Below are 24,659 nucleotides of genomic sequence, written 5' to 3' on the forward strand. Positions count from 1 at the left end.
ATGCCAGGATATGGGATGTGTGGCCAGGACACTGGGTGTGTGTCAGAGCACAGATAGAGTGGCCAAGGCACAGAAAGTGTGGCCAGAGCACAGATAGAGTGGCCAGGGCAGCATGAGAGTGACCAGGCACAGAGTGTGTGTCAGGATATGGGGAATATGGCCAGGACATGGGGAGCATGGCTATGGCACCAGAAGACTGGCTATGGCATGGGGTGTGTAGCCAGGGTTTGGGGGTGGCCAGGCCACAGATGGTTTGCACACACCACTTTGAGAGAACACAGAAAATCATACATTGGCTTCGGAGATTTTAGAAAGCAAGACATATAATTATGTTCAGATCATCACAGGGCTCAAAGATTCTCTTCATGATTCCCGACATCACTTGACTGAGTAATAGTCACAACAGTGCCAGTAATTGCCATTGTGACCAGGGAAAATTATGTTGTTTACTGCATAAAATAACTGGGAATGGAAAGTTTATAATACACTTTAGCATACAAGATTACAGTTAAAGAAACTACTCTCTGGATGGCAAAAGCTATTTGTCTCTGCCTTTTTTCCTGGTTCTGTCTCCTTTTTCCTGGCTTTGTCTCCTCTTGTCCATTCTGCAGTATAGTTCTATAGACACTTGCAGCCCTCCAATTTCTTACCCAAATGACCATTCTCCAGATATTGACAGTGAGAATGGGCATCATATTCAACTGTAGAAGGCATTGCGGCCAACAATCTTGTTTCATGCACACAATGTCCAAGCATGCACTTCCCAGCAGATGTTATTGGATGACAGTGGGTGGGAAGCCGGGCTGACTTTCCCCTAAGGGACAATCGGGGTTAAAGGAGACCATTGATAACACTGAATATCCATCCAACTGTTCAAGGTGTTGTTATAACTTGGGAGTAACTGGAGATTGTTTGAAATTGTGTGCCTAGGGTTTATACTATTAGTTATTTCTGGTAAACAATCTGTGTTGTTGCCATCAAAAGCAACTAAGTCCCCTCTGGACTCTGCCTCTCTCAGTAGAGTTTTCCTTTCCTCCCTGCAGGCAGAGTGCTGATTAGGTTGCTTGCCCTTTAATACTGCAGTAAACCTTTAAACCATGTGTCATCCTAGACTTCCAGGCCAGATTATTGTGTAATGCAGTCATGCGTCTGTAGAATGACTGCTGAGAAGCTGCAGACAGTAATATTGTACCATACCACAACCTTTGGTTTATCTTCCCTCATTTGATACAGCAAACTTGCAATTTTTATTCTGATTAATTTTGACAGATAAATGTGTTGATTTGATAGGGTGGAGTTTGTTTTAACAATCTGTAGATTCTGATATCACAACTTTCCCATGCACAGGGTATAATATTTAAAGGCTGGTTTCTGTGTTAGCAGAGTTATTTGTTCTGTCAGCAACCTCACAGCATGGCTAGTCTGATTGCTTTCCTACCCCTCTCCCACCACCAAGTTTTTACCCTCTCACTTGAAGGAGTTGACTCATAAGAACATAGGAACAGAAGTAGGCCATTGAAACCCCTCGAGCCTGTTTCGCCATTCTGTAGCTCAACTCCATTTGCCTTTGATCCTTATCTAATAAAAGTCCTGTCTCAGTCTTGAAAATTTAAATTGACCCAGCATCCACAGCCTTTTGGCGGAGAGAGTTCCAGATTTCCACTACTCTTTGTGTGAAAAGTGTTTCCTGATTTCATTTATAAATGGCCTAGCTCTAATTTTAAGATTATGCCCCCTTGTTCTCTCACCGGAGGAATTAGTGCCCACAAAGCCTCGCAATTAACTTTGACACTCTGCCCCGAACCTTCTCCAGTACATCAATGTCATTTCGAAGGTAAGATGCCTAAAATGTCACACTGTGGGGAATTTTATCAAATCCTCATTGGTAGTAGAGGACCTCACCTGCTGCTAATGAAGATCATAAAACTGTGCGCGCACAATTTTCTAATATGCCCTATCAGCGGATGAGGCTGCCCACCGACAATGCATACTTAGAAAATTACTCCTAATATTGTAAATGATGCCTTCAGCATTCATTATTGAAACAAAATGGTACGGTATGGCTCTACAGATATTAGCAGCCCTCCTGTACTGTGCCAAGTGGGCATTCTTTATGTGCAACCCTAAACAGTGAATATTGCACCATTTTGACCATGGAGAGCATCACAGTTGAACCCAATCCTGTCCTCACCCATTGTCCACATCCTTTTCCACAGGAGTCACTTAACAACACTGAATGTTTTCCTGAATGTTACAGTGAGGGGCAGGGTATCAAAAATGTTACAGTGAGGGGCAGGGGTATGGAGAATGTTACAGTGAGGGAAGGGGATGCAGAATGTTAGTGATGGGAAAGGGGTATACAGAGTGTTACAGTGAGGGGCAGGGAGTATGCAGAATGTTAACAGAGGGAATGAAGAACGTTACAGTGAGGGACCGGGTGTTTGGAGACCATTATAGTGAAGGGCAGGGGGTATGGGGCACAATACATTGAAGGTGCGAGGTACATTGGACAGTATTAAACTAAGGAGTGTTTGATGTTTTAGAATACGAGAGGTTGAGATAATTGTGAGAGTGAGAAGTGCGTGTATATCAGAATATCAGAGAGTATTACAGGGAGGAAGTTGGGATATGTCAGAGATTGTTACAGAGAGGTTTGGGTATATCAAAGGGTATTACAGTGAGATGTGGGTGTATCAGGGGATGTTAAAGGGATCAGTATGGGGTATGCCTGGGCCGAATGGCCTCCTTCTGTGCTGTAATGATTCTATGACTCTTTACCAGAGGGTATTACAGTGAGAGGTGCAGGTATATCAGGGAGGAGCGTGAGGTATTTTGGACAGCCGATAAATAAGCTCCATTAAAAATTTTGTGCCGTCTTGAATCTGTGGATCTACTTAATACCTCACATAATCAATGTGACTTTAATAAATGGCATCCTTAGTGGATTCAGAAGCAAACATGTCACCATAAAGCTGCATCTGAGCATTGTCAACCACAGCCATGAAGAAACCATGCATTAGTATATACTGAGGGCACCAGACAAGGCACTGCTTTGAAACCATATTCATAAAATGAATGAACCCAACAGATTAAAGTTGTGAATGTTGCATCTGTGAGTCAAAATAATACTGCACTGGAACCCACATGGTGTGTTATTCGCGTAGTTGAAGGTCTGAGAAACTTCAGCCCTCTCATTTTATAAACACTATTTTCTGTGTAAGTATGTTAGTGTTTTGTTGGTTTTATTTCACTTTAGTGGTGGTACCCAACAGACTCCAGCAATAGAGTCAGGTTCAAACTGTTGCTGAGGTTCTTTGCAGTTCGGTGATGCATTGTGTCCCACCGCAGGTGTTGCATTGGTCCATGAGTTGCTGTCTGGGTACTAAAGTTGTTTGTCTATTTTCGGTGTATGTCAGAGTGAGATGTACAGCAGCTGAACAATCAGTATGGAATGTAAGGAGCACATGTGTGAATGTAGCAAAGTGATGTTTTTTTAATGGATGACATCTTTTTGGTTGCTTTTCAGTTATTTGAGAAGATCAACACAATTGTGACCTCAAACATCAGCCATTTCCTGAGTAATGGAGTGCACAATAAAGAGGTTTTTACATTTCACTGAAGCCTTTTTACAAATCATCTGTGGTTTACCTGACAGTACCTGACACTATGAATTGTTCAAACTCCACTCCACGCAGCTCTGGTTTGTAGTTTCACAAGCTCCTGAGAACTGCTCCAATCACACTTTCATCAGGTTACAGTTTGTGTATTTACAAGGAAAGGGATGAGATTCATTTGAAACATCTAATATGAAAAAGAATACTTTGGGAGCTCAGTGGTAAAAGCACTGCGCAGTATTGAACTGACTCATACAAGCAAAAATGGCCACAGACAATTTCTCGTCTATGCTGAGTTAGTTGATCTCAGCGGGGGCAGCAGTTTGGGGTGCTACAATTGACTTTGGTACCCTTGGGTTGAGGGTAAAATCATCCATGGGTGGCAATTTTAACCTAACCCACCTGGCGGGAAGCTGACGGGATTGGATCAGCCACACATTTTACACCCCGCCTGATTTTATTTCAATGGAAAGTAAAATCAATCGGGGTGTAAAACGGGCAGCCAATCTGATCCTGTCAGTTTCCTGTCAGGTGGGTTAGGTTAAATTAACCCCATGGTGCCTACTCCTGGTCACTATTCAGTGACTTTTGCTGAAAAGTATGTGTGTATGTCAGGTGAGGACTGGAGTCAGCTGTGATGCCATCCATGGAAAAAATTGCCTGCTGGCACTTACTGTCCAGGCTTGTACATGAAGAAGGACACTTGGGCTAGGTATCAGAGCCTGTGGAACTGTGTTCTAGCATAAGTCAGTGTCTTCAGGAAGGGAGGGAAAAGACAAAACCCTTCATGCATTCTGGTTACGTATGGCACTGAATTGATGAAAATCACTCAAGGTGGGTTCAGGTGAAAGTCCTGCTGACTCTGACTGCCAAATTTTTTTGGGAACAAGACGCACAGCTACTCAAGCTGCTGGAACACCACTTTAAATCTCTTTAAATTAGCCTGGATAGATTTGCCTGTTAATGCAGCGGCAATTTCAAACCCTCGGTCTGGATTGTGTGAGGGCTTCTTTCACTCGCTTGCTGAAGCAGGCTGCAAACTGTCATGTAAACCACAGGCAGCAAATGCCCCGCTATCAAACCCAAATAAGAATTATTCTTACACTCTAATGAAGTTTGATTATGAACAACTTGCAATATCATTGATAATGAGACACAAATTCAGAAAAGAAATTTGAATCACACTTTGCAGTGGTGGCTTGATAATCAGACCTCGTTTGAGGGTGACTGCTCGCAATGCCCAAGGAAAGTAACATCTTCCTCATCATAAACACAAAACTCTGAAGCATACTTGATTTTAATTTTAATATTTTGCCAAATTATTTCCACCAACACCTGCAGTAGGAGCTTTTCCCAGCGCCTCTTAAAAATACCCACTGGTTTATTGGGTAAATGCACTGCCAAGTGTGGAACTGAGCCAGAAAACCAGAAAGGTCTCAGGTTCAATTCGAAGTTAGTTAATCTCAACTGGGGCGGCAGTGCTACATTTGGCCTCAGTGCCTCTGGGTTGGGGGGGGCGGGGAGGTCGTCAATCAGCTATTCAATGACCCCTGCTGGAAAGTGCATGTGTGCTTTTGCATATGAGGGGGTAGTTCAGACTCAATCATCGTGTCTCCCAAGGTGGAGTAACCTGCTGACACAGTGTCTAGGATCACACATGAAACATGGCTACATGGAAGTGGTCAACATCCACAAATTAACCCCAGCAAGATATAAAACGAGATAAAAAGAGGAAAAATAGCTGCTTTTGTAACATCTGTTTTCTGATATCTGTGGGAGGGTGCTAAAGTTTCTTCACTGGAATATTCAGTTTAAATCTTAAAGCTCATTCTGATTGTATACAAGGTGTTGGACTGTCCATATTGGATCACCACTTCAAATCTGGGGTTTCAGTTAGTGATGGTCCGAGTAACAAGCCACTCTGTTGTATTCACATGGTAATGATGATCTGCATGGGACTGCATGAGACTCTGATTTCAGTGACTGCACTATTAGATGATGGGGTTGAGGGACTGGATAGTATAGTGATTGGTAACACTGGCCTTCCACCGTTGGGCTGGCTTGACGGGTCAATTTGGTGAACACTTGTTATGTCATAGACTGCTAAAGAAAATTTAATGGAAAATAAGATGGACTTTTTCCTAGAGCAAAGTTTCCAAAGGTCTGCTTTGCACTAGTCTAAAGCCTAAGCAGGGTGAGATTACTTCCTGATGGTAGAGTGATGCCTGACATGTAAACCTGAACTGAAGCCCCGTTGGCTCTGAAATACTTTAATTGTTTCGGTAACTCAAAATCTGCAGTAAAGCTGCCATATTAGAGCATATACTCAGTATTTAGTACAATGATACTGTATGCAGTACTTTGAGAATTTCTTTCATATGAACTTAAAAATTAATGGTGTGATATTAGCAGACAGACACTTAACAAGTTATTGATATTCCTTTGCCTGCTATTTTAGTGGAGGCACTAACCTATTTAAAATAAATGAGTTAATGCCCGTGTTAAAATAGTGGACAGATGAATGTCACATGAAAGCATTCAATTTTTGTCTACTAATATCCTCACTAATGTTTGTAGGCAATGATGTCTCTTGAACTGGCTCTTTTCTGTAATTATCACGCTATCAAACAATGGCCTCAAAATTGTATCAGGCCTTGGCAAGTATGTCTGAAACCAAGCTTACCTCACAGAGATGACTTATGGGGAAGGGGGAAGGATTCCTACAGTTCTACCTGGCTGATTTTCCAGAGGAATTTCCAGAACTAGGATCGACTCCTCTGAATCACTGCAAATGACCATTGTAGATTGGACCTCATCTCATCTGAAAATTAAAATCAGGCTGGGCCCTCTTTATTGGTCACACCTGAAAAGTTGCCCCAGGCTTACAACCAAATGTAAAATGTCCTGTGATGAGCAGGGCTTCTTGTTGGTGATTGAGCATGTAATACTGGGTAAAGAAGTGGTGAGTGGCTGGCGAACTGAGTAAATCAAAACTCAAAGTTGGAACATTGTTTGCAATTCATTCAGGTTCTGCAGGACCTTTTCTGTTATTTTTTAGATCAAAAATGATATTTAAGAATTAAAAGGTTTCTCCAATGAACCATGCTTCATGGCAACAGACCTATTGAATAAAGATAATATACAGAAATGCTGCACAGGGCAATGCTCAGAGATGTTGCACAGTGCAAAATGCAAAGGTATTTTGCAAAGTGGAGTCTTTCACACAGCCCAATTTGATGATATGGCTGCTTTTGACCTGTTAATAAATTTGTCACCTCATTGCACAAATCTGTTGATGGCTCCATTCAAATCTATAAACATCCCTGTCTTTCATAGATAAATGGATGGATCAATATATTCAGGTGATAATTCAAACCCCCACTGGATAATCTTACAGCTCTAATATTCTAGACAAATGAGAGCTGCCCAAAATACACTGGGGATAGGGAGGCCTACACAGTATGGAAAATTAAGGAGAAAAAATTAAAAGAAAATAGAAAAAAAGAAATCCCCTATTATTTTTAAGTGGGATTTAACTTCAGGGAAAAGGGAGTTCATATTTTAGGCCCTTTGACTTGCAGGAATTTGCTGGAAAAAAAATGCACCCTTGCCTGTGTGAGAATCTGTTTCTAGTGTTGTTTATACCTAACGTGTTATATTTTATTTCTAGGGTTACATGTTGACGTACGATGGTGCTGCCCAGGAAGTATACAGCAATGGCAGTACCAACTCCTCGCCTTACATGAACGGTAACAGTAAAGAACATGAGACACAGAACGTAAAGAAGATCCGACTGATTACATTCCAGAAAGGAACAAGTGAACCCATGGTATGTCAACTTTCTGGGCAGGAAAAGAATTCTTACTGCCCTTCCAGGATAAGTTTCAAATAATCAGCCAGACTTTAATACAGAGTTCCCCATCTAAAGGGGAACAATCCTTACCCCACAACTGTCACTGTGCTGTCAGACTTCCTGGATTCCATCATTATGTACAAGCCAGACTTTTTGCAGCTTAGCGTTGGCAAAATCAAAACCAACTTGTTTGGGCCTCGCCAGAAATTCCATGCATTAGGACCTAATTCCATCCCCTTCCTGCTTCACCTGCACAACCTCAGTGTCTTGCTTGACCAAGGGCTGAGCTTCCCACCTCACATCCAGTCTATCACTATGACTATCTACTTCCATTGCTGAAATATCATCCTTCCCTGCTCCTACCTCATCCCCACTTCTGCTGAAAATGACATCCATGTCTTTATCACCTCCAGGTTCAATTTTTCCTATTTCTTTCTTTCTATAAATTCCAACTCATTCAGAATTTGACATCCACATTCCATTCCACTATTCCTCTCCTTGCCAAACTCCATTGGATCTACGTTACCCAGCACATCAAATTCTAAATCCTTGTCCTTGTCTTCAAATCCCTCCACAGGCTCACGCCTCCCCATCTTTGCAATCTCCTGCAGCCTGGCATCCCTACCCACACCATCTGATGTACTTTTTTAAATTTCAAAATATACTTTATTTCATAGAATTTAAAGGTACACACAGATCAAAGTAAATATCACAATTGCAAACCAGTACATCTCAAACCAAGAACACCACAGATCGTACACAAAGCGATCTCATTATTACAGTTCAAACTCAGTATTTCTAATGACTCATGGTGTAAAATGCAAGGTGGGGTGGCCTTACACGGTGGCCTTTCCCCATAGAGCCTTTGCATTGGTCGTACCTCGCTTCAGTGCGTCCCGCAGCACGTACTGCTGGACTTTGGAGTGTGCCAGTCGGCAACACTCGGTCGTGGACAGCTCCTTCAGCTGGAAGACCAGCAGGTTTCGGGCAGACCAAAGGGCTTCCTTCACTGGGTTGATGGTCTTCCAGCCGCAGGTTGATATCTGTCTCGTGTGTGTCCTGGGCAACAGTCCATAGAGCACAGCGTCCTGTGTTACCGAGCTGTTTGAGATGAACCGGGACAGATACCAACTCATCTCTCTCCACACCTTCTGTGCAAAGGGGCAGCCCATCAGGAGGTGGAAGACGGTCTCCTCCCTGCCACAGCCTCGAGGGCAGCTCGCAGTGGCGCTGTGGTTCCGTGCGTGTTGGAAGGACCGCACAGGGAAAGGCCTTTCTTACCACCATCCAGGTTACATCCTGGTGCCTATTGGTCAGTTCCAGCGACGAGACATTCTGCCAAATTGCATCGACTGTCTGGTCGGGGAAGAAACCGATCGAGTCCACCCTTTCAGTTCCTTGTAGGACTCTGAGAATGTTTTGAGTCGACCACTGTCTGACGGCCTTGTGGTCGAAGGGGTTTCTCCTCAGGAACTTCTCCACCTGGGACGGGTGTGGGGTGATGGTCCAGCTGGACGGGATGTCCTGCGCATGCTCAGCCAACGTGGCCAGACTCAGCCTTCTCAGTGTGTTGGACAGGTAGAAACCCAGCATGTAGTGATACTTGGTGTTTGCGTACTGGGGGTCTATACATTCCTAAGGCAGCCACACACAAAGGTGGCCATCAGGATCAGGGCGGCATTGGGGATGCTCTTCCCCTCTTTGTCTGGGGTCTAGTACATGGTGGCCCTGCGGACGCGTTCTACCTTGGACCTCCAGACAAAGTGGAAGATAGCTCGGGTGACTGTGACGGCGGAGTTGTGGGGAATGGGCCAGACCCACATCATCTGATGTACTGTTCAGACTCCTCCTCTCTCTGCTCTACCTTCAGCCATCTTGTGCCTATATTCTGGAACTCTCTCCTTAAACTCTTTCATCTTTATTACATCTCTCCCACCTTCAAAGTCCTTTTTAAAATGTATCTCTCTGGCAGTGTAGTCAGCCCCCTCCCTTAATCCCTTCCTACTCTTGTTCAGTTATGACCCCCAACTGTGAAGTGTCCTGGGATGTTTTGCTATATTAAAGACCTTATGTAAATGCAATTGCGGTTGTTGTTAAGGCACTGACTCTCCCAATTGGCCTTGCTTCATTTGACAGCCTAGACGGTAATAGGCAGTCTATTGACCATAGGCAGGGAGGAAATCACAGACAAGCCCGATCTTGTCCTCAGCACATACCTGCAGAAGTCATTGGTCAGCGATCAACATTGTAAACTCTACATAATTCTCCATCCACCATTGTAAACAAGGGGCACTGAGGTCCTGTTGCTACCCTGGCTGAGATTAGTTAGTGCAGCAGAGAGCAACGATCAAACCTGGAACCTTTCTGATTGTGTGGTTCAGGCACTGTTTTAACTGACTGAGCTATTAGGGGAGCCTGCTGAGCTTTTAATGTAATGAAGTTGAAACTGGAATACATGTGACTTGTTGGAGACTTGACTCAGCTTTGTAAAAAGGAGAGCAACCAACCAAAGACAAATTCCTGATACCTCCCTGGTTCTGTGCTTAGGCTGCACATTCAGACTGTCGAGATCAAAGGTTTCACTTCTTTCATTTTAATTCAATTTAGAGATTGTTCAAGTGATGCCTTTTAGAACTTTCATTGGTTATACGACATTAGCCCCGAGACAAACATTCACCTTTAAATTGGATTAATAAGACACCAGTGATAACTTTGTAATAAGATCGCTCCATTGATGAGTAACTTTTATGATGGTCAACGATTAAGTTACAATAATGATACTTTTACTTTTAGAGTTCCTACAGTTTGGATTGCTGGAGAGTGCTGTCTATGACTCATGACAATTTGGGTCTACAATTCCACTATTGAGATCAATGAGCCAGGTTTAGCAATAGAAATGTGGGGAACTGATGCATAGACATCACTGTCTGGGATCAAAATTACAAAAGCAGCAAAAGTAAAAGCCCTTTAAGAGTAGGACCTCCCAGTACCCAGGAACTATAACAACCTCAGCTTACGACTGGGCTGGATGAAACTTCCAAGAATTTCACCTGAAACATATTAAAATATATTTAAAATAAGTGCAGTGCATGGTCACAATAGCTATTAAACATTTGTGTGAAGCCTGATGGCTCAATGAGTAAATGAGCCACCTGCTGCCATATTGAGCCACACAATCTACAGAAGTCCCAGCTTCAGTCATTAGTCTGTGTTGAGTTAGCAAATCTCGGGCAGGCATTGATTGAGAATCTACAACCAACTCAATATCCTTGCTTGGACGAAGAAATGATTGCTTCATAGTGACCCCTACTGGAAGTGAGAGAATGTCGCCATGGGGCAAGGAAAAGATCTGGCTCAGCTGCGATGATCTCCAGACTTAAATAGCTTGCCACTTACTGTCCAGGCTTACACATCAACAATGGTCACTAAAGCAAGACACCATGGAATTGTATCCCAGCATTAGTTACTCCTCCAGGAAAGGAGAGATAAGAGGAAAAAGTTTGGGGAAAACTTTTCCCTGAAACTTCAGAGGTCCGAATGATAAGGATAGACCAAAGAAACGTAGGATCTTTTGCCTCGAAGGAGGTGACTCGGAGGACACCTCAAAGAGGCATAAAATAGAGTAAACAGTATAGCAAAAGTAAACACAGAATGCTGCTTCAAATTAAACTCCTGGAATGGGGTACCAGTTTTTTTATCATGCAGAGAGTGGTCAACACATGGAATGGATTTATGAATGAGGTAATGGAGACAAAAACTCAAAGAATTAAAGAAACATTTGGATGCTGTAAATGAGGGGACTGTAGAGTCTTTCTAGATGGATGAGCTAAGTAGGCAGAAGGGCCTTCCTTGTGTGAAGGCTTTTGATGAAACTTTTGACAAGCTGCAGATCTTCAATCCTGTAATATTGTGACCAACAAAAAACAGCCAACTTGGTTACCCTATCCAGATATGGTCTCAATTGAATCAAGTGATCCTCTACTCAGGTAATGACCGGCTGCTGGTAATCTGCACTCAAGGAGTTTCTTAGAGGATTAGCAATAGACTTCTACAGTTCACTTGTGATCCAGCCCTGCTTTCACCATGCTGGCCTGTGCATCCATTGCTTCTCTTTCCAATAAACATCATACTGTCACACTCACAGTACAACTACTAAAGTATTAGCATGGTGTGTGATGTACAGACACACACGCACACTCTCATGCTCAGGCACATAGTCCTTATTGTGGTGCAAGAATATTACTTGCACTCTACATTTTAGAAACATAGAAACATAGAAAATAGGAGCAAGAGTAGGCCATTCGCCCTTCGGGCCTGCTCCGCCATTCAAAATGATTATGGCTGATCGTCTGACTCAGTACCCTGTTCCCACTTTTCCCCCATATCCCTCGATCCCTTTAGCATTAAGAAATATATCTATCTCCTTCTTGAATACATCTAATGACTTGGCCTCCACTACCATCTGTAGTAGAGAATTCCACAGGTTCACCACCCTCTGAGTGAAGAAATTTCTCCTCATCTCGGTTCTAATTGGCATACCCCGTATCCTGAGACTGTGACCCCCGGTTCTGGACTCCCCAGCCATTGGGAACATCCTCCCTGCATCTAGTCTGTCTAGACCTGTTAGAATTTTATATGTTTCGATGAGATCACCTCTCATTCTTCTAAACTCTAGTGAATATAGGCCTAGTCGACCCAATCTCTCCTCATACGTCAGTCTTGCCATCCCAGGAATCAGTCTGGTAAACCTTCGTTGCACTCCCTCCATGGCAAGGACATCCTTCCTCAGATAAGGAGACCAAAACTGCACACAATACTCCAGATGTGGTCTCACCAAGGCCCTGTACAACTGCAGTAAGACATCCCTGTTCCTGTACTCAAATCCTCTTGAAATGAACGCCAACATACCATTCGCCTTCCTAATTGCTTGCTGCACCTGAATGCTCGCTTTCAGCAACTGGTGTACAAGGACACCCAGGTCTCGTTGCACCTCCCCTTTTCCCAATCTATCACCATTCAGATAATAATCTGTCTTTCTGTTTTTACAACCAAAGTGGATAACCTCACATTTATCCACGTTATACTGCATCTGCCATGTTCTTGCCGACTCACCCAACTTGTCTAAATCACATTGGAGCCTCTTTGCATCCTCCTCACAGCTCACATTCCACCCCAGCTTTGTGTCGTCTGCAAACTTGGAAATGTTACATTCCGTTCCCTCATCCAAATCATTGATATATATTGTGAATAGCTGGGGCCCAAGCACTGATCCCTGTGGTACCCCACTAGTCACCACCTGCCACCCGGAAAAAGACCCATTTATTTCTACTCTCTGTTTCCTGTCTGTCAGCGAATTCTCAATCCATGCCAGTATATTCTCCCCAATCCCATGTGCTTTAATTTTGCACACTAACCTCTTGTGTGGGACCTTATCAAAAGCCTTCTGAAAATCCAAATACACCACATCCACTGGTTCTCCCCTATCTATCCTACTAGTTACCTCCTCAAAAAAACTCCAGTAGATTTGTTAAGCATGATTTCCCTTTCATAAACCCATGCTGACTTTGTCCAATCCCATTAATGCCTTCCAAGTGTTCTGTTATCACATCCTTTATAATAGACTTGAGCATTTTCCCCACTACTGATGTTAGGCTAACTGGTCTGTAATTCCCTGTTTTTTCTCTCCCTCCTTTTTTAAATAGTGGGGTTACATTTGCCACCCTCCAATCTGTAGGAACTGTTCCAGAGTCTATAGAATTTTGGAAGATGACCACCAATGCATCCACTATTTCCAGGGCCACTTCCTTTAGTACTCTGATGTCACTTTAGTACTTTGATGCCAGTTTGCTGATTCACGCACTTTGCCATTTGGAGAGATATTTAATTTTCATTTTTTGTATCCACAGGGAATTACTCTGAAACTGAATGACAAGGGACGCTGTGTCATCGGGAGGATCCTGCACGGAGGGATGATTCATAGGCAAGGTGTGAAACCCTCGCAGATGCTGCCATTTCCTCTTCCAACACGCTGGTTACATTCCCACCATTTCATGAGAAACCTGAATGAGAAACCTGACCGTTAAATATTTCAGAATTTTGTTCCCTCACCCATTTTCTTCTCTCATCTTGCTGCGGTACAGTTCCATCGGCATTTGGGTACCCTCCAGTACCTCGTCTAAGTGGTCTAGCTTCATGGGTGGACCTTGACAGTGGGGCAGGCTATTCCACTGCCGTGTCTAATCCTGTACTCACCTGACATTCACATACCAGGTTAGAAGCAGAAACCCTGGTTGATTTTCCATCCCTAACCCAGGGAAAGCTGAAACCAATTGCTGCACTCTTCAGCCAACCCAACTGAGATTAGTTAACTCAATACTGACTCGGCACTGAATTCAAGGCCTTTGGGGTTTTTGTAGATCAGCTGCTTACTGAATACGCTTGCTGAGCCATCAAGGGAGATTAACCTATTAATTCTACTAGTGCAAGTACATTTGGATTCTCATTATTGGCAGAGAAGTGATTAGGGAGAGGGCATGCTAGGAAAAGTTGGACAAAGTTGATGGCATGATGTGCAGTACTGTGATTGTTATACTGTTGTGAGGGAGGAGAAGTGAATGTTACAGGATGCAAACTTGTAGTCCCAGATTACAGCAGCCACTTAGTTAACCTGTGCATTTTCCAAAGTTTTTGTGTATTGAATAAATCAATAAATGCTGCAAAAGGTTTTTGGGTGGCAAAGTGGGCGGGCATTCTGTTTTTCTTTTTTGAGACCGGCTTTAAATCCAGCCTAGAAAAATGTGATGGGTGTCTCCTCTCTCAGACCATTGTTTTATAGGTTGTAAGCCAATAACAGGCAAGTGCAGATACTCTGCCTCACTGAAGGTTGGATTCAACCTTCGTCCACCATGGTGAGAGAAGAGTGCCTCACTGACAGATGGATTCGGCCCTGTACCTATTGCAGGGTGTAGCCCTGCATCTTTTGAGTGCAGACCTCCTGCCTCACTGAAGCCAGGGTTCAGCCCTGCATCTATCGTAGTAACAGAAAGGTGCAGACTCCCATGTCTTATTAAAAGCTGTATTCAGCCCTGCATCTGAAGTGACAGGGAGTGTGGTCGTCCTGCCTCACAGAAAACTGGAATCTGTCTTGTGTCTTCTGCAATGACATGAGAGTGCAGGTCTCTGCTTCACTGAGTCACTCAGCCCTCAAGTGTGTTTGCATAGCCCAGTGATGTTGCAAATGTGTCCGTTTTCTTGAATCAACAGGCACACTCCATGTTGGTGATGAAATTCTGGAAATAAATGGTAAGAGTGCAGCAAATCAAACAGTGGAGCAGCTACAGTCATTGCTGGTAAGTACTGAGCTCTACAGAGTCCAGCCCAATTCAAAACAAACCCTCAAACATCAGCAATATTTTTACACAACATTAAAATAATGTGCTATTCAGACTGATGGGGTGAAAGTCTCCTCTCTGTTCGGCGGAATGGTTATAGATGAAATTAATTTGGTTCTCAACCAAACTCCTAGTGGGTGTGGATCCACAGTATGCATCCACACATTCATTTTCTAGCCAGTTTCACTGGATAGTGAACAGGAGCCCAAGCTTTGATGATTTCTTCTCCTTCACCCACAATTAACTCAGCAGTCTTCCTCAAAGACCATCCCATCAGAATGCCTAGTGTGACAATGGAAATGTAACACCCCTGCAATAGGGGATGCTCCTCTGAGGTTGAAGATTAAGGCAAAATATTAGAGCAAAGCAAAATAAACTTGATTCTATTATCAGAGTTCTCAATAGAATGGACACACACCGATGGAGATATAAGGATAGATGTATGGAAAAATTGGTAATAAAGCGTAGACACACTGAGCGACCTTGATGTATATGAATATATGTAAACGTAATTAGGTGGCAAACAGATTCCGTGTAACAATGTGTTATTGAAGTATGATGGAACTGAGTAGCAGGTTATGATGAATGGACTTTATCTTTAATATATACTTGCTGTTTAACAGACCTGCTTGTAAGGAAGGCAGTTTGTCTCACTCCGTTTAAGAGGAGCTGTCCATTTAGATAAATTTCTTCCTGTTTATATTACAGAAAGAAATGAAGGGAACCATCACCTTACAGGTTCAGTCCAACTACCATTGCAACCCTTTGTCCTTTGAGGTGAGTGAGTTCCCCATATGCGAAGCTTAAATCCGTACTTATAATCTCTGATTCTTTTAAGTCTTTCTCATGGTTGACCTGCCTGCATATTTTAATTTTATTAGTAAAAAGGAGTTGTATATAGTTGGGGGAACCATTGACACGTTACATTAGGTACAGATCTTTACATTTCTTCCTTTTAAAAATAATCATAAAACTTAACTCTGATTGGTTCCCAACAACAGCAGCGATCTCCTGTGCTGTGAGTTACATGTTTCATGGAGAAACAAAAGCGATTTAAAATATATAATTTTTTTTTAAAAATCTACGAAGCCGAAGGAACCCACACAGTCCTTACCCCTCGAGCTAAATTAGTTGACTGTTACCTGTGTGTACAGTGACTGTACAAGTGAGACAGAGCTTGAGGCAGTAGGGTTGGAAAAAAATGAACCACTGAAACCTTGTGGGCGCACATGCAGACACCGATGTTCCCCTTTCTGGACATGCACGTGCACGAGTGTACGTGAATACCTGCATGCGCACACACCTGGTGCTAAGATTCATCTTAAATATAGTGTTGAGAAACAATTTTTCCATCTGCTACATAACTACTCTCAATAATCCATCCCATTTCTTCTATAAATCAGAGTGGCCTGGGTGTTCCCAAAGGCTTATAGGTAAAGATGCCAGGGCAAAAAATCCACAGCCCTTCTGATGCACTTCAGATGTCAGTCCAGCAAGGGTCCAGCAGAGGAACTGCAAATTATGGCAGGGCCCTGATACCACAGGTCTCCAGCAATATTCAATGGACCTTGCTGGGAACGGAGGCTCTGCTCGTCCCAAAACAAGGACATTAACATATATGGGGGCGTGGCTTTGGACTCCCAGGCTGAGAACCTGTACACCAAGTGGAAGCAGGCATACCAACCAGCCTACCAACCGGTGGATGTGGGGCCTGGCATGGCACTTAGCTGGATCCTTGAAGATGAAAATGATTTACATTCAGCCCTTTTATAAAGGGGTCCAATGGGTGGATCCAAAGCTTCTTTCAGGGAATGCCCCCACCCCCTGACCCAGCACCCTAGGCCGTAAATCCTGGCCTCTCTAGTTAAGTGGATGCCCAAGATATGCCCATAGTTGTGCGGGCATCTCCCATCAGTATTTAAATTAGGTGTCCTTTTCTTGAACTCAAAAACATTGGTAGGGTCTGTGCCAGAGGTCAGATGCTATGAATTTACACCTGGATCAAAGGCTTGCAGGTTTTCAATCCTGCCATATCAGACTCATGGAGATCAGGAATGTTCCAGTTTGATCACTAGTTTTTGTTGAGTTAGGCGGTCTCGACTGGAACAAAGGTAGAGGCGCTACATTGGGGAAGGAAAAGCAGCCATATGATCTGGCTTTGTGTCACTATCCAGTGCATGGATAGCAGGTAAGGACAGGATTATTCATAGTTGTGACATTCTCCATAGTTAAATACCTTGCTGTCAGGTTCTCACATGAATAATGGCAACTTGGGTGAGGTGCCCCAGCAAGGGTCAATGCCTTCAAGATCTCTCAAAAGAATTGCTGGTAATTCCAGTACTTGTTTTCCCTGCCCTAAGAACATATAAATGGGTGGTGGTCACTTATGCATTCATTACTATATATACTAATGAAGGAGAGTCAGTGGACCTTCTAGTGGTCTGCACCAATTCCTCAGGTTTTTCCGCTCTTTTACTGAAGATCCTACAGGTGCAGGCTACCCTTGGGTACCTCACCTAAATGGTCATTCTTTAAGTGTAAAGTGAATGTCATCAAGTTATTTGACTTTGCGGGACATTGCAACTGAGTCTAATCTAGTCTTAATCCAAAGTCTGCATATGCGCACGTTCCAGCCATGTCATCAGGTAAGTGATCAGGAGTGGGAACCTTTTCTGATTTATTTCCTCTAAGCCCAGGGACACTGTATCACTCACACTCTGCAGGCTAACATCACATAACCCAGTACAAACCAAGTACAAAACCTGAGATCTTCCTGGTCTAAAAAGGCTCGCAATCAAGCCATGCAATGCAATTACCAACTAAACCTAATCTTAGCTGTTTATGGAATAGCTATGTATATCTTTGAGGCAGATGTGTGTATTTGTTGTTGAATTGAGTGTCTCTCACTGGTTTTTGCTTCACAGGCCATAAGTTCTAATCAGCCAATACCATGAAAGGTGAATATTGCCTCTAAATCCTCTTCTGCTAGACGCTGCCATTCTTTCCATTTCACCCCATTGGTCCCGGAACCACAGTGACATTGGTGTATCTCACTTAACCCACTTTTATCATTGCTGCTAGGCTCTCTTAGAGGGTATTTTAGTTTTAGCAGACCCCTGTTAGATGTTAGTTTTCAATGCTTAGAGCAACCCTTTTACCAGCGTACAGTTATAACTATCTGAGAAAACTGCTCCTATCAGTATTAACTAATAGGTATGCAACATTTGTGGATAATGTAAATGAGATTCAGCAAGAAGTTATTATCCTGTTATAGCTGAGGAGAGAAATGTTAGGGGGTAACTGTGCTTTGCCTGGTCTCCTCTTGCTGGTCAGAGGCTTAATCTACTCATCATTTTTATTTGGTTTTGAAACAGACAGACATGCTTGATATTAATGACTAATATCATTAATACGATGTGAAGAATTTTTCCCTTCAATTTGCTTTGCACCTGAAGGTCCTTAGGGTGAAATACATTCCATAGATGCTGGCCATCCACTGGTAGCTTGCCTAAGTGACCCTGTGCAAGCAAAGACAGTAAGTGTCGGCAAATAATTTAACCATGGGGACCATCACGGCTGAACCCAATATTATCCATACCCAACATCCGCAGATGCGGATTCCAGCAGGAATCACTGGATAGTGATCAGCAGCAGAAACCTTGGCTTATTTGGTTTTCTCCTTTTCCTAGCCAAGGGATGCTGAGGTCATTTACGGTACCTCTCCTGTTGAGATCAACTAACTCAGCACAGACCGAGGACTGAAACCGGACTTTATTGACCAGTATGGTTCAGCTCCACAGAGGGCATTTAGGTTACCCACTGAGTCATTTGGGCAAATACTAAGGATCTTAATTTACAATATTCTGAGAAGATTAAATGAATAGAGAACATACCCCAAAACAGCACTGGTTGTGCAATGCGTGCAATATTCATTCAGGGTCCAGAACTGATTGATTTTTTTTCTTTCATTTTCAGATGTACATGCGAGCTCAGTTTGATTATGACCCAAAGAAGGATGATCTTATCCCATGCAAGGAGGCTGGATTAAAATTTAAGACTGGTGACATCATCAAGATAATCAGTAAGGATGATCCCAACTGGTGGCAGGGCACTGTGGAAAACTCAGGCAAAACAACCGGACTAATACCCTCCCCAGAACTGCAGGAATGGTATGCTCTATTCTTACCAAGATAAAAGAATGATAGAATTGGAGAGAATATCAATTACTTTAAAGTAGTGGTATTTATCCTTTTGGAGCTGTGGGTTGTATTTATATGCCACAGCGAACGAGTAAGCTACGTACGTTTAAAATATTTTTGAGTCAGACAGAGTCATAATTAAACACCACATCCAACTCAGAGTCTATCTTGTGCTACTTGGAGTCATTGGATCGTGTTAGTTCCACCTTCTTCACTTCTGTCTCTTGCTCCATCCTCTGTTAGTTCTATCTCGCCCTCTCCCGTCTAACATTCCTCTCTCTTTCTCTCCTTTAGTTCTGTTTTTAGCTCTCTGTCCTCTTGCACCTCTCTCACTTTCTGGTCTTCCATTTCCGTCTCTTGCTGTTTCAACTCCTGCATTTGAATCTCACTCTCCTCCTGCATTTGAATCTCACTCTCCTCCTGCATTTGAATCTCACTCTCCTCCTGCATTTGTATCTCACTCTCCTCCTGCATTTGTATCTCACTCTCCTCCTGCATTTGTATCTCACTCTCCTCCTGCATTTGAATCTCACTCTCCTCCTGCATTTGAATCTCACTCTCACTTTTTACACTTCTATCCCTTGCTATCTCTCCCTCCTATGTTATACAAGCTTCTTAATAATGAGAGTTTAATAACTTTAATTTCTATTCAATCCATTAGGTAAATGAGCTAAACAGTAATAAAGTTTCTATTAGTTGCAAGCTTGCTTTTCTACCATTATAAGTACCGTACTACATGTATTGGGTTCATACGGTATTGTTCATCATTCTTGCCTCAGGAATACACAACAGAGATTCCGGCTGGAGGGAGCCATTCCGGAGGGTGTGGGAGGCGGGTGTCAGCCCACTGCATCCCCAGTGAATGCCTGTTTCATTCCCCATTAGCAGATCAGCCATTTCTGTGGGCGGATTTTTTGGTGCAATTGTTTTTTAAATCAAGAGCTACCCCTCAAACCATTTGAGCGTGGGAAGTGGATGTGGTCTGCTAACAAGGTGGGGGTAGGCGGGATTGGACACCTCTGCTTTGAAGAAGAAAAGAAAAAGTTGAGGGGTGACCTGATAGAGGTCTTTAAGATTATGAAAGGGTTTGATAGGGTTGACAAAGAGAAGATGTTTCCAGTTGCAGGGGAGATCAAAACTAGGTTCCATAAATATAGGATAGTCACTAATAAATCCAATAGGGAATTCAGAAGAAACTTCTTTACCCAGAGAGTGGTTAGAATCTGGAACTCGCTACCACAAGGAGTAGTTCATAGAATCACAGAATAGTTACAGCACAGAAGGAGGCCATTCGGCCTATTAAACCCATGCCGGCTCTTTGTAAGAGCAACTAGTTGATGCATTTAAGGGGAAGCTAGATAAACACATGAGGGAGAAAGGAATAGAAGGATATGTTAATAAGGTTAGATGAAGGAGGGAGGAGGCTCGTGTTGTGCATAAACATTGACATGGACCTGTTGGGCCAAATGGCCTGTTTCTGTGCTATGCAATCTATGTAATTCTATCTATGTAAGAACATTATTAAAAGTAATCAAAAGGGCTAATTGAATGTTGGCCTTTACCTCAAGAGGGCTGGAATACAAAGGAGAGAAAGTTATGCTTCAGTTGTTCAGAACTTTGGTCAGGCCCCAACTGGAGTACTGCATTCAGTTTTGGGCACCACACCTCAGGCAGAAAATATTGGCCTTGGAGGCGGTACAGCGCCAATTCACCAGATTGATACCTGGGCTAAAAGAGTTAAATTATGAGGACAGGTTGCATAGACTAGGCTTGTATTCCCTTGAGTTTAGAACGTTGAGGGGTGATCCAGTGTTTAAAATGATCAAAGTATTCGATAGAGTAGATACAGAGAAGCTAGTTCCTTTGGTGGGGGTATCTGGAACAAGGGGGCATAATCTTAAAATTAGAGCTAGGCCACTCAGGAGTAAAATCAGGAAGCACTTTCTCCACACAAAGGATAGTGGGAATCTGGAATTCTCGCCTCCAGAAGGCTGTGGATGCTGGATCATTGGACATTTTTAAGATTGAGATCGACAGATTTTTATTAGGTAAGGGTATTAAGGGATATAATCAAAGGTGGGTAAATGGAGTTGAGGTACAGATCAGCCAGGATCTAAATGAATGGCAGAACAGGCTTGAGGGACTGAGTGGTCTACTCTTGTTCTAACGTTCCTATGGGTATAGGATGCACACACTGGTTATAGATGTACAACACATACCCAAGGCAAATATTACACCGACATCTCCATTGTGCCAATAATTCCCAGCAATCCTCTTGTTGGAGAATGAGAGAAAGCAAGAGAATACAAAGGAGGTTGATCAATCCTAGCACCTTATTGCATCATGAAAGCACTCTATTAAAATTCTAACAGTCGTATAAACATCTGGGGATATAAATTCCTCTGGTCTCCGTGTGTTGTGACATCGTAAGTGCATTTATGAAAATTTCTTCTGATCAGTATTTCTGCTGAAATCATAAACACATTCTTAGAACATAATAAGCATAGGAATATTTACCCCAGAGGAACCAAAGTGAAGGCCAATTCCACACTCCCAGCTTGCATAAGGAGCATGAGAAATCATAAACAAATAGCCTATGATTTTCTGTTCATTAAAATTAATTTCTGTGAGACTGCAGCATTGACCCTATTGTACTTCAATTGTAAACTCTTAAAGCTTGTTATTCCTTGTGAGACGAAATGGAGTAAAATCAGTGTAACTGGTTAAAATCATCACACCTGAAGACCACAGGGAAATGTTTCTCAGGCACGTGCACTTTACCCAGTAACAGACACTGTCTAAGTAACAGGCAAATGAGAGGCATCACACTCTTAATGTTATTCTTTGCTTATCTGTACTATTACAGGCGGGTGGCCAATAGGAATTCAGCTAATCAGGATGTTACATCAGGCTGCGGCGTGTTTGGGAAGAAGAAAAAGCAGTGTAAAGACAAGTATCTGGCCAAGCACAGTGCAAGTATGAATCCCCGTCGCTGTTTATGTGGCATTGTTTGTTAATGTTTGGGGTACACTGGGAACGTTTCCTGCCTTCTCTGTTCACCTTCTTGATCAAGGAATGGAGTGTGGTGTGTGGGATCTAAAGACAAGAACAAAATAATGAACAAGTGAAAGATGTAAACTTTAAAAAAATGCTTTTCCAGCAGTGGACTGATTTTACTGTTATGGCTGTAGTCAGATGGTCAGCTCCCTATGTCCTAATAAAATGTATTGGATACTGAGCTGATATTATTGCAGTAGACACAAAGTTGGTATTATTGCTACACACTGAGAGCTAGTGTTACTACTGTGTACACTGAGAAGTGGTATTACTGCTTTGTACAATGAGAGATGGTATTACTGCTGTGTACACAGAGAGATGATATTACTGCTGTGTACACAGAGAGATGGTATTACTGCTGTGTACACAGTGAGATGGCATTACTGCTGTGTACACAGATAGATGGCATTACTGCTGTGTACACAGAGAGATGGCATTACAGCTGTGTACACAGAGAGATGGCATTACTGCTGTGTACACAGACAGATGGCATTACTGCTGTGTACACAGACAGATGGCATTACTGCTGTGTACACAGACAGATGGCATTACTGCTGTGTACAGAGAGATGGCATTACTGCTGCGTACACAGAGAAATGGCATTACTGCTGTGTACACAGAGAGATGGCATTACTGCTGTGTACACACAGATGGCATTACTGCTGTGTACACAGAGAGATGGCATTACTGCTGTGTACACAGAGAGATGGCATTACTGCTGTGTACACAGAGAGATGGCATTACTGCTGTGTACACTGAGAGATGGTATTATTGCATTGTACAGAGAGATGGCATTACTGCTGTGTACACAGAGAGATGGTATTACTGCTGTGTACACAGAGAGATAGCATTACTGCTGTGTACACAGAGAGATGGTATTACTGCTGTGTACACAGAGAGATGGTATTACTACTGTGTACACAGAGAGATGGTATTACTACTGTGTACACAGAGAGATGGTATTACTACTGTGTATTCCGAGCTGGTGTCACAGTACTACTGAACTATAGCTGTTGTTGCTACACCACAGTGATAGCTATCACTTTATTATAGTTCAAATTTATAACTCTTGGATTCAACGTTTATCCACAGTCTTTGATCGGCTTGACCTAGTCTCGTATGAAGAAGTTGTACGACTCCCTGCATTCAACAGAAAGACCCTTGTGCTTCTAGGTGAGCAATGGTGGTTAACAGTAAACTGAATTCTTAAAATCGCATTATACAGATATTTCCTGTCTGTTTTGGAGGATTACCAGACTCTTATTAAATATTAATTATAGTTTTGCTTAATTGGAAAGTTTACTATATCAGGAAAACCATACTCTGGCCCACTAGAATCCTCACTTGTATAGCTGATGGAAGAGAAAGGAGACATGCAGTCCTTGTTATGTGTGCAGTGGCAATTTGTTTTCATGTTAGCTTGTATGCTGAACCCTGTGAGAATTTATAAAGTGCCCAACTGGCTCTCCCACCATGTATTTTGTTTCATTATTGTTAGACCAATCACATAGAAAAGGTAAACTCAACACAAATGAGAGAACACTCTGCTGCAAAGCATTACATTTACTAATGCTCACTAGCGTACTGAAATGCTTCTCATTTTGTTTATTTGTAGGGGCTAACGGAGTTGGTCGAAGTCACATCAAAAATGCTCTGATTACTAAACACTCAGACAAGTTTGCTTATCCAATTCCACGTAAGTGCCATGCAGAAGGATACAGGAGACACAACGATAGTATTATTGCTGTTAGAGTGAATACAACTTAGTTGCAATGTCTATTCATAGAGACCACTATTCATTGCATCTATTCATCAGGAGGAGAGTACAAGTCCCTCTGCCTGAACCCTGCTCAGTCCCATTCAAATATATTTTAAGCCAAGTAGTGCTATTTTCATTGCTATCTGTTACAATCTTTGGTATTTTATAGAACTGTCTTCTCTCACAATGGATTTTCAGCAATTCATGTAAGCAAACACTACCCCAAGATCCAGAAGCTATATTTTTGCTGATAATTACATGACCCAAAGAATAACAATTACTGTTATTTGTAGTAATCTGTGTCCATGATTTAGTGTTATCCAAATATGGACCAGAGATTTTACAAGTTAGAGCTAAAAAAAATGAAAATATGAATCACAAAGGATTTTGTAAATATTGTTGGTATAATATACCACAGGCATATCATGATAAAACACTATGATGGGTTAATTGCCCCTTTCGATAACTTATCACAGACACATAATAATATTTTCTACTTTGAAAAACAAAGTTCTAGCTGTCCCAATAGCTCAGAGGCCAATTCTCCATCCCCTTAAATATCCAGCCACCTCCTCTGGTGCTGCAGTGGTCCCACTGCTGGGATTTTTCTGCCTTGCAGTAGCATGCATCCCACCCTGCATCTATAAAGACCACAACCCAGGAAAATAGGTCAGGGTTCTGGGAGGCAGAAGTCAGTACCCTGCTGCTACAAAGAATCCCAGTCCAAGCTCTCCCTGATAAGGGCACTTTTGGACTGATACAAGACGTTCATTTTAAGAAACAGGA

The 24,659-nt window shown here is 42.6% G+C and overlaps 1 protein-coding gene across 2 annotated transcripts in view; it reads left to right on the plus strand.

Annotated features, from left to right (window-relative positions):
* mpp1 (MAGUK p55 scaffold protein 1) overlaps positions 1–24,659 on the plus strand; it is a 52,729-nt gene that overhangs the window by 20,668 nt on the left and 7,402 nt on the right. The window contains exons 2-10 of one of the 2 annotated variants that reach the window (XM_067996949.1): positions 3,527–3,601; positions 7,285–7,443; positions 13,374–13,452; positions 14,731–14,816; positions 15,567–15,635; positions 18,834–19,027; positions 21,924–22,033; positions 23,207–23,287; positions 23,730–23,810. In XM_067996949.1, coding sequence (XP_067853050.1) covers positions 3,527–3,601; positions 7,285–7,443; positions 13,374–13,452; positions 14,731–14,816; positions 15,567–15,635; positions 18,834–19,027; positions 21,924–22,033; positions 23,207–23,287; positions 23,730–23,810 — 934 coding nt within the window. The remainder of the gene's footprint in view (positions 1–3,526; positions 3,602–7,284; positions 7,444–13,373; positions 13,453–14,730; positions 14,817–15,566; positions 15,636–18,833; positions 19,028–21,923; positions 22,034–23,206; positions 23,288–23,729; positions 23,811–24,659) is intronic. The other variant, XM_067996950.1, reaches the window with a different exon arrangement.

Source organism: Heptranchias perlo, chromosome 15 (genome assembly GCF_035084215.1).
Source record: "Heptranchias perlo isolate sHepPer1 chromosome 15, sHepPer1.hap1, whole genome shotgun sequence".
Lineage (NCBI taxonomy): Eukaryota > Metazoa > Chordata > Chondrichthyes > Hexanchiformes > Hexanchidae > Heptranchias > Heptranchias perlo.